The 11,330-nt window shown below is 37.3% G+C and overlaps 1 protein-coding gene across 1 annotated transcript; it reads right to left on the minus strand.

Annotated features, from left to right (window-relative positions):
• Positions 1-439: 439 nt before the first annotated feature.
• MMGT1 (membrane magnesium transporter 1) lies at positions 440-9,991 on the minus strand. Its single transcript, XM_053580584.1, has 4 exons — positions 9,826-9,991; positions 7,383-7,435; positions 5,074-5,177; positions 440-3,594 (listed from the first exon to the last, which is right to left on the minus strand). Exons 1-4 carry the CDS (start codon positions 9,902-9,904, stop codon positions 3,435-3,437), a joined length of 396 nt encoding a protein of 131 aa, XP_053436559.1. The 5' UTR covers positions 9,905-9,991; the 3' UTR covers positions 440-3,434.
• Positions 9,992-11,330: the final 1,339 nt, after the last annotated feature.

Here is an 11,330-nt window from a genome sequence, read left to right on the forward strand (position 1 = left end):
GGATTTTCATTAAATTTTGTATTTGCCTCCTGATGAGTTAATAATAATGATTTCCTTGTAAGTATAAAGTGACATTCTGTAACAGCAGTTTGGCTCTATAAAAATTTATGATGGGATGATTAGGCATTGCTGCTCAAAGACCAATTCTTACACCCCAAAGGGCATTTGATGATTTGTAAATATAAACGAGATTATACATATATATATATATATATATTTTGACTACAAAACATCAAATTGCAGTAAGATTTCACATATAGAGTTTAATATAAAATATCCATTGAATTTAGAAAAACAGTATCACGGTGGAAAAAACAGTCATAAAATTAGCTCTTACATTTTTCTGGGGACAGAGAAGCAGAAGAAATGAGGTTAAAAGTCCCCAAAGCAAACAAGCAAACAAGTAAACAAACAAACAAAAAAAACCCACTACCAAAAACAGGGTGAGACAATCATTTATTTATTGGACAGAGCAAGGTCATTTAGAGAAGAAACATTTCCAAAAAAACATGTTTAGCTTTGTGTTACAGGCATCAATGTTCACAACAAACAACACTAGTCAATACATCATGGAAACAGGCCACATACAACCAGGAAGATGCTGTCATGCCACTCAGAGAAAAAAAAGCCACAATGCTTAGGAAACACTCATTGGGGAGGTACAAAGCATAATAGTACCGATAATTCACTGATCTGTGTTTTTTGCAGCTGGGCCATTCGCCCATACTATTTGGCTAGTTCCTTGGTTAAAAGTGAATCCTCCCATATTTTAGAGAGCTCCAACTCGTAAACACTTCTGAATGTCACTGAAATCATAGTCAACTGCAGTGTTAACCAGCTCACATCACTTATATTTTTTAACTACCTTAGGCAGCAATAGACTTTCATAGTACTGCAAATAAAATTCTGTACTTAATACATTTAGCAGTGCTACAATCAGACTATATACACCCAAATCACTTTTAGTCCTATGATACATACTTGAAAAAAATAGCAGAAATTCACTGAAGTTAATTTAAAAACATTGAGTTCACCTGATATACAGGTAGCAAATGTAGACACACTTGACAACCACCATGTCAATTACTTGCCAAATTATTTGGCATCATTTTTAGCAGGACTTTCTTTCCTGACCAGGCAGGATTAGCCTATTTTTTTGTTTGTTTTTTAGAGATGGAGTCTTGCTATATTGCCCAGGCAGGTCTCACGCTCCTGGCCTCAAGTGATCCTCACACCTCAATCTCCTGAATAGCTAGGATTACAGGTTCAAGCCACCACATCTGGCTTAACCAAAATGTTCTAAGGAGCAGTACACCATGAATGTTTGGCTTTGAGAAATTATTCAGCATAAGATAAACTGAGAAACCTGTTAGGTATCTGGCTCTCCCTCAAGTATATTGATTTTACCAACTACTTCCTTTCATAGCAATAAGCATTCTTATGATAGGAAGAAGAGTCTGTCACTCCACATAGAGTTCTGTTTATCTGAAGTGACTACAACAGGCAAACCTACAGAGATAAATATAATAGATTAGTGGTTCCCAGGGGCTGGAGCCCATTGGGAGGAAAGTACAGGTGACTGCTAAGGGTTAAGGGGCTTCTTTTCTGGGTAATAAAATGTTCTAAAATTGCGGTCATGGTTGCACAACTTTGTGAATATTCTAAAAACCACTGAATCGTACCCTTTAATTGCATGAATCACAAGCTATATGAATTACAGCTTGATTAACATTGTTACAAAAACATATTAGGAAAGGAAAACAACCTCCCCAACAGCAAACAAGAGGCTCTCTACAATCAAGTCATACCTGAGGAAATGGTAGACAAGCCTGATGGGAGGAGTTTGTTTCTCACATGTATTTTCATTGTCATCATTTTAACCCCTGATTTCATATGTTTAATTCATTCCTAAGTCATTTTAAGTTATCAGATTTCTAACTTGGTTCTCATTAGAGACCATAGTCAGTGTTCCACAGACAGACTGTGTTGGCAAAACAAAATTAAACAACAGTAAAAACCCAATGACAAAACAATCTTGTGCTTTGGGGCTACGTGTTACCAGGCAGCATAGAAGAGCTGAGGTTCATCTCTAACACGTGCCATTAAGTGCCATTAAGTACGGGTATAAGGCCATTTTATGACTTTTGCCTAAAGCACATTTCCTTTTCAAATTGGTGTACAGTTATTCCCTTTACACCTATACAATTTGACAAAAGCAATGTTTTTATACCTGTACAATTCAACAAGAGCAATGTTCTCTACAAAGAAATGTTGAGTTACCTGTAGCTTCCTAACTCAAAGAGCTAGCCAAAATTTCCTAAAAGTAAAATTACCGTTTCCAAAAAAATTCATCTTTGTATCCTCATCTTCACCTTCGGTAACATAAAGTGAAGGTGGGAAACTAAGCCTGCTACAAATAAGTACTACCAACTTCCTAAATGACCTTAATTTCCTAAAAAGTAAAAAATATCATTTAGTTCCAAATATTTAGAACATATTTGGCCCAGTTCCTTTGAAGTCTGTCTTTAGATTAATGAGAAGTTTCCTTATTTTCATTAACACTAGTTCAGTATGAAAGAAATAGAGACTTTGAATAAGTTATACTAGTTAATGACAGACAAGTAATCAGTTCTTCTCAGTGATTATTATTCTTTTACATAGGCAGGATAATGAAATCACGAATGGTCTTTTTGGTTTATCTCCCACTATTTTTACACTACATAATCAATCAGGGAAAAATTTTATAGATAAATAAAGAGAATACATGTAGCTTTACATCAAGTTGAGCTTGTTAAGTATATTTGTCACGACCAAGAATTTCTGACACAAAATTGCTCACTATACAGAACCTCGGAAGTACTGAAACAAGACAGCTGATGTTAGAATTTATATAGGAGTGGGGTAGGGTGAGAAGTCATGGATAAAATTAAAAGCTGGCAAGTATCTGCTGAAGCAGAGCCACTTTTTAAGGAGATACAAGAAAAACTGATAAATCACCATTTTGGTCTCATTAGGAAAATTCGTATGTTGAGAAGTAAAGACCATTTTGCTACAATTCATGCTGCAAAATGCAGTAGTCACACAGTATAAAGAATTCCAAAAACTGTAGTGCAAAAGGAAAGAAATCTAAGAAAATAAATAATCGCAAAAACCAACATTTTCTAAGAAAATGTGCTCAAAACAGTGGGTTTTACAAAAGACGTAAATTGATTTAAATGAAAAAAATTCTCTATGTGATATACCAAAAATTCATTTCATGGATAATGTAAACTCCATTGATTAATTGATTAACTGTATATAAATAAGTGCCATAGTTTTTTTTTTTAATTAGGTCTGAAAAATCAGTATAAATACTGATGAGGGGAGTGCTTTATACCCCAAACTCCAATATTCCAGCTCCGTGTCCTGTCCTATTATTATAATTTGTAAAAATCTTAACGACGCAGTGATTCGAGTTTGCGTAACTTCAATGATGTGTTAGAGGACAATGCATCTTGGTTTGAAGAATTTGATGTATCTGAAGGCCGGAACAGTACTCGACCACGATGATTAAATACATAAAAGGATGGGTGATTCCTTAATGTGTCAAATGTCCTTAAAAGAAAAAAAGCACCAATTTTAGGTAAACCTTTATAAAAGCCTATCTTAAAATAAGCAAGATTTCTAATGAATTATGAATTTGCTCTCAGTGATATTTTTAACAAGTATAAATCTATGAAATCAGACTGTAAATGATAAACACACTATATCTTGTTTTTTCGTATATAAAGAAAATAAGAAACTTGGAAAAGCAGCATAAAGACCTCAGATTTCTTTTTTATTCAGCCATTCCTTCTAGGATGCTTATGAATAATAACACAAATACTACTTCAATTTTAACCACCTCTGTCACTCTAACAGTAACCCATGCCAAAATAGTCTTTTAAAAACCCAGCACATAGATTACAACTTTGACTATTCTCGTTTGGTCCTCACTATTCAAACCATACAATAGTGTCACAGATCTGTTTTACAAGAATCTTTCTAGTATAATGAAAAATTCTTTTTGGCACTCTATTCCTGCTATTGTCCAAACTCATGTATTTTGCTACCACCTACTTAGTGCCATTCTGCTTGGCTTCTTTCTTTCCTGGCCGCTTGCTGGTGATTCTTGATAGACTCTTTGTAAAAGCAGTGGTGATAGCGGAATATCCTTTCCTCCTTTTCAGCGGGTATATGCACTGCAGTGTATGGCCTTTAGTGTTTGTTTTTAAACATTATTTTTCTGGAAAGAATAGACGAATTCTTCCTTTGATAAAAACTCAAAGTCAGTCCACCTAAACATCCAAGCATACCCCCACACAAAATAGGAGGGCTGACATGTGACTATTTAAAATGTTAAAAACAAACTAAAAAGGAAAAATTAGTTTAACACATAAATATTTACTGTGACTCCTAAGAAAATAATGTAAAGGGATATCACTTTTAGATAGGTCAAGTCCAGAGAGGGATTTGACAAAGCTAAGTTTTAGGAAAGTAAAAATGTGGGTAAAAAAGCAAACAAAAACTTAGTAAAAGGATAGGAGGAAAAAAAGGAAAGAAGAGTAACAAATATTCTTTAAATCCAGGGTAAAAAAGGGCCTGAGAGTAGAGTTTATATCACAGACTAGGCTCAAGTGAGAGAGGAAACAGAAAACCCCTTATTCTTCCAAAGACAAAGCTCTGACAAGAGGATAAAAAGAGGGAGGAAAGCAGGAGGGAGGAAAAGCAGAAAGGGGGAAGGAAAAAATAGGGAGCTTGGTTAAAATTTCTGAGAGATTATCTTTCTATATTATCTATTTCCATCCATCTGTCCATTTATCCAACCAGTCAACTAGTAGGTACCATGACATAGTATCATACTCTAATGCCAATAATCTGGCAATCAACTCCCATTTTTCCTATCATTCGAACATGTCCTCAAGATTTTTACATCATTATTCATACAAATTACATAATCAAAATGTAAAATGTATCAGAAATCATATATTTTAAATTACATGAATAAAGCAAACCCGTATAATATTCAGTGCCTATGAAAAGGGAAAGACTTACTTATTTTTTAGTTCTGAAGTGGCATCCATGTCTTTAAACTCCCCTGCAATATGAACTATACCATAACAGGTAACTGCAAAGGCCAGAAGTGTCTGAAGAACTATCTGTGAGTATAAAGATGAATTACTAGATAACACATAAATGTTATTATAAACATTTACAATATCCTCTCCACTTCTTAGAGCCTCTAACAGGTAGTCCTTTCAGGGATACTCATCAGGGAGTGAATTCTCACTTGAAATGAGTTGGACTCAGATACAACATCTCTAAATTCTGTGACTTGGCTGCAAAAATACTTCTGATACTTCAGTAAGTGAACTCAGCGACATGTTTGAATAAGCAAAATCACTGAGTACTGAATGGGACTAAGCCACTCAGAACTCAAATAGCAAATATTACCCACTTCAAAGAACAACTAAGAATTTTTAAGGTATTATTGTTAGATATCATACATAGAGTACATAAAGCCCATGTATACCATGTAAAGAAAAGCAATAAAAAAGGTCACCCACCACCCAGGTTAAGAAATAAAACATCCCTAGCACCTTTCAAGTCCCATGTGTCCCTCTGATTATATCCTTTAACTACTGTCCCAAATTGTGCATTAATCCTGCTATGTATGAATCTCTGAAAAACGTTATTACTTTTGCCCATTTTGAACTATTTTAAAATGGGCTCAAATGTCTTTTGTCTAGCTTTCCTCATTCAACATTGTTACTCTTTTTCGTTGTGTTTTGTATTTCATTATTATGAAACTACTACAATTTATCCAATCCACCCTTGCTGGATAAGTGGGTAATTTTCTGTTTGTTACTTTTATGATATCAACATGAACACCCTCGTGTACGTCTCCTAGTGCACATGAGCGGAAACACTGAGTGTAGAGAGTGCATATGTTCATCTTTATCAGGTAATTCCAAACTGCTTTCCAAAGAGATTAAGCAAGCAAAAATGTCAAACATTTGATACTAAATATGGAATTACAGGCATATTTTCTTGTGCTTTTGTGTATTTTCCAATTTGTAAGCAGAAGAAAGTTATTTAAAACAGATATAAATGACTATATGTGTGTATCCACAGCAAAGCAAAGGTGTTAGGAGAAGTTAATAGCCCCAATAACCATATCCTTAATTATAGACAACTACAGTCAAAATTAACTACAAGCTATTATTCTGTCTAAAGCCTAATGTCATATGTAATACCAGTTTACATTCCCACCACCAGTGTAACAAAAGTTACGTATGATGCAATCATAGGCACTTTTAACAAGAATGTAGTCAGTCTGTGAGCTGTCATGAAAATATGTTCAAGATAAATTGTTAATTAAAAAGCTAACTACAAAACTCTAATACATATGCATGCATTAACTTCCTAAAGAAAAAAAATGTATTTTGATTAGGTTAAACTCTCTATATATATATGTACATAAAGATAATGTTTATGCACAGGAAGAAGAGTGATCTGCTGGTATACTCCAAACTGATAGGAATAAAAATGGAATTGTTGAAGATAGGATCAGTTTTATTTTTGTTTTTTAATTATGTAGAATCAGTTTTAATTTTTATACTTACTGTTTGATTCTGTTACAAAGAACTTACTATTTTTGTAATTTCAAATTCAGTAAAGATAAAACACTTTACGGTTTTTCTTTAGTTTTACTGCCTACATGTGTCCCTAAACAATATTGCTAGCTTTGCTTGTTTTTAAATTTTATATAAAAAGAAACTTTTCTTAATAAGCCAGTCTGGGTGATGTGGCTCATGGTAACCCTAGCACTTTGGGAGGCAGGAGGATCACTTGAGGCCAGGAGTTTGAGACCAGCCTGGGCAACCTAGTAAGGCCCCATCTCTCTCTCTTTTTTAATTAGCCAGGCAGGGTAGTACATGTCTATAATCCTAGCTACTTGGGAGGCTTAGGTGGAAGGATAGCTTGAGCCCAGGAATTTGAGTTTATAGTGAGCTATAATCATACCTCTGCACTCCAGCCTGGGTGAGAGAGCAAGACCCTGTCTTTAAAATAAATAAATAAATAATCTTTTAAAAAGCCAAATAATCAACTTTTTAAAACATTCTCATGCTACAGATAGAGCAATTTCTAGAAAGACTATTTCAACTATAGTTCTAGAAACTAGAGAAATCTTTCAAGGTTTTCAAATCCTTGGGTTTTACAATAAATGATGAAAAGTAGAGAACATATGCTATTTAATGTCTGGAAATTTTTAAAAGAATAATGACCAGTAAAAAAATTATCATAAGCTATGTGGCTAATTTTAACAATATATTTTAATAGAATATAAATGACCAACTTACGTCTATTGGCAGTGATTCATCTTCCTTTTCTGTTAATCGCATATAAGAACGATCTATAAACCAGAAGCATACCAGTAAGGAAATTGTAGCCCATTTTTTCTTTCTTAAAATGCAAGCAAATCAATATACCAAAGAAGTGGCTGACATATGCTACATAAAGTAATTCTTTTTTTTTTTTTTTTTTTTTTGGCCAGGGCTGGGTTTGAACCCGCCACCTCTGGCATATGGGACCAGCGTCCTACCCCTTTGAGCCACAGGCGCCGCCCTACATAAAGTAATTCTAATACCAGATTCCTCAAAAACTTCTATCTTCTAATGCTGTCAGCCTTAATGAACTATCTTATTTTTCTTATGACTTGCTTTGTCACCTTATAAAACCAGTGATAGATGAGTATGAGGTAGAAATACCTAAACAAAACTTTTCTTTCATTCATTATTATGGAAAAAACATAAACCTCTGAAATAAATTTTCTTTCACAACCTGATCAAATAAATCATAATTTTTTAATTAATAAGTCTATAGAAAATCTCAACTCTGATATAGCACCACCATCACACAGTATGGACAAAGTGATTCTGGTATGGAAATGTTTCTCCTGAGAGAATATGCTGGGCAGTGGCGGAATAGGAATTCCAGCACATCAATTTCTGCCTCTACTATTTAATTATAATTCTGCTGCTTCCTCAACCTCATGAGGCAGCAAGGAGTAAAGGAAAAAGATCATGATTTGGAAGCTAATAAGCCTAGATCACAGTACCACCTTTTTAATTTACAAAAACTTCCCATAATCTCATTCAATTTAAGACACCCTCAGTGATTGTAACATGTATCTCAATTTTAGAGTTTAAAATGTGGGAGGGGGAGAACTTAGAATCAAAGAAACAGTATCTGTTTTTTCATTGCCCTAATTTCCACAACAGCTTAATGAATGTAGTATCAGAATTAAATGAGTCAGCCAGTACATGATTGACAAGCTGTTATAACAAAGTTCTCTACAGCAAAGCATGCCACAGCACCATGGTGTGCTATCTGTTACAATTTGACTTGACACAATTAGTCTTAAAGGTAAACATTAGTGTCTTCCCAGCATGAGCATTATAAATGCAGTGATAAACTCAGAATAATCCCTATTCAATAATGTACTTTGGACTAAGCACTCAAATTGTTTTGAGTGAACGGGTATTGACTCTTAAAGAGAATGTGTTTAGACACATTTCTGAATTAACTTACAAGTTTGTCATAAGGACAGGTGTAAAAGAAAAATACTACCAATACCAAAAATAGATTTTGACTAAACTCCTACTATCCATTCAATTCTCATCTAGCTTTCTTGTTAGCATGAAGGTTAATCTGACTCTGACCCTACCTTTAACCAGGCATTTCCTCATCTGCAAAATGAAGGAATTGGACTTCAGTGATCTCCTCCTTGCTCTGAGTCTATAATTTTACAGCTGAAGCTCACTGTAGAAAATGACATAATAGAGTACTCTGATATAACCTAATCTCCAGGACAGCGCTTCTCAAATCAACGTGCATACAAATCACCTGGGGATTTCATCAGATGCTGCGTTAATAGATCTGGGATGGGGCCTGAGTATGTTCCAACAAGCTCCAGGTGATGCCCATGATGCTGGTCTGTTGCCCACACTTTGAGCAACTCTGGAATACTTACCTTAATCCCTCAGCTCCCGCACAAAATGACTGTCCCAGCTTCCATACATCCTTACCTACTTTCAGCACTGCATCTGTCTCATCTTATTGTGATTATTTCTCTTTTATTTCCCAAGGTGAGAGGAAAGAATAGTCATTATCTCTTGATCCATTTGTTTCTCCAAGAGACTTTGAACTCCTTCAGGGTATCAATGTACCTCTAGCTCCTAACCACACTGCAACTTCAATAACCCAAGACTGAATTTAATAACGCAGTGTAGCACAAATATTTTCCCAAGGTCACACAGATTTAGCGGTAAAGCAAGTTCTTAACAACTAGCTCTTTGGACTCCCAGTCCAGTGCTTTCCCCAGTACCAGAGTGCCTCCCATTACTTAACTTCTCAGTCTCTGCCTGGACAGCCCAAGATGCTGTCTTCCTAGCTGTCGTGGGACCAGGAGGATTCCGAGACCTCCATTCCATAGTTTGCCTGATCTATACTACGCTGGATCTGACATCACTTGTCCTGGATTACCTTATAGACTTCCAGTTTGAACCCTCTCCCAGACACCTCCTCCATTCTTCCTGCAATCCCAAGTGTCCCACTCTCCACAAATCGAAACTTCAAACCTTACACCGGAGACACTTGCACTACTTTTCTTAGTCATCCCAAACTGTAAGGTCTCAAATGACTGTTCCTTGGACACTGGGTCCGACAGTCCTTTCAGTGTGCGCCCACATAGCGCCCCTAGGGACCCAAATGGGAGCGGTCCGCATCCCCCTAGACACTTACGCTGAGCAGCAGAAAAGGCGGCGTGGGCTAGGGCAAAGAGGCCAACGCCCACCAGCCCCTTCCACAGCGACGGCGCCATGATTCCGAAAGAGCTGCAAACCAACAAAAAAAGCGAAGGGCGGCGGAACTGCTCCTTCTTCCACCGCCCGGTGTCCGCGCGGCGCGGAAAGATGACGTCAACGTAGTCCTGAGGGCGAAGAGTCGCGGCGGTGGAAACCAGACGGCCGAGAAAAAGCGGAAACAGGAATGCCGGGAAGAAGCGGAGAGCGACACGGAAAAGGTCCACTAGAGCCTTTGAGTCTACGCCAAGTGGCCTCTCCGGGAGGGGCGGAGAACGTAAATGAAGAAGGCGAAAGCGGGAGCAATGGGGAAGCAAGGAGGCAGGGCGCCAGCAAATGAGCGCAGGCAGCAGGAGAAGGGGGCGAGGCCTGCGGAGATGATAGGGTGCGGCCGGGGGCGGGGCTGGAGGCGGTTGGGAAAGAAGGTGGGTGCTGGGTTTAGGCTGACTCAGTAGTGGTTGGTTGATTGGTTGGTTGGTTGATTGGTTGGTTTGGGTTTTCTTTCAAGCTTGTGCCATTTGTTTTCTGTAGGCCTTTTTGGTGCTTCAGCCCTCTGGGACCTGGTACTGCGGAAGAAGGCAAGGGTATTAGAGGAGGTAGACGTATCGAGGATAACAATCCTCTGTACAATCCTCTATTTGGAGCCTAAACTCTTAGCACGCGGGAGGTGCTCTGTAAACCTTTCTCCTTAACCTTCAAAATGTCTTGGAGAAAGCTTCGCATCAAAAGGGTTGTAGCGCTGCGGGAGTGTTTTGTCATGAAGAGTGCCAGCTAACATCAAGGAAGAAATGAAAGGGAGGAAATAAAAGGATGCTAACAACGCAGTCTCAGCTTCTCTCTGTCTTGATCAGGATAAAATGTGCTCTCCTTTCTTCGTTTTTCTTTGTCTTCATCACCTAAAATGAAAACATTCAATACTGAGGTTCTCCCCTTGACCTCTTTTTACTCTGCTGTCCTCTGGTCAACTCACCCATTCATTTACACCGCTTCAGCCAGTAGAGATTACAGTGATTCCAAATCTTTATCTCAAATATTTCTCCGGATCTGCGTTTCCGACTACATGCTAGATGTTTATTTCCACGTGAGTGGGCCTGTGGTGCTTTAGACTTAATATGGCCAAAGTTCTTCCAGTACCCCCTGGTTGAGTGGCAAAGCTTTGTAAACTTCATATCACAAAGTGAATGCAAAGTGTGATCACATTCTTTCCTCTTAATCTTATCAGAAGTCTACATTTTTGCTGCATTAATTCGCTCAGCTTCACTTGCTCAAAGATGCCTGCTATCCTGACCACCCCTTTAAATTTCGCAATATTCCCATTCCCGATCCCCTTATCCTGCTCTATTTTTTAACATCACCTTCTAACATACTATATATAATTTGCCTATTGTATTTGGTGTGTTATTGTTTACTGTCTCTTTTCCCCCACTGGAATGTAAGCTCTGAGAG

This window comes from Nycticebus coucang, chromosome X (assembly GCF_027406575.1).
Source record: "Nycticebus coucang isolate mNycCou1 chromosome X, mNycCou1.pri, whole genome shotgun sequence".
Lineage (NCBI taxonomy): Eukaryota > Metazoa > Chordata > Mammalia > Primates > Lorisidae > Nycticebus > Nycticebus coucang.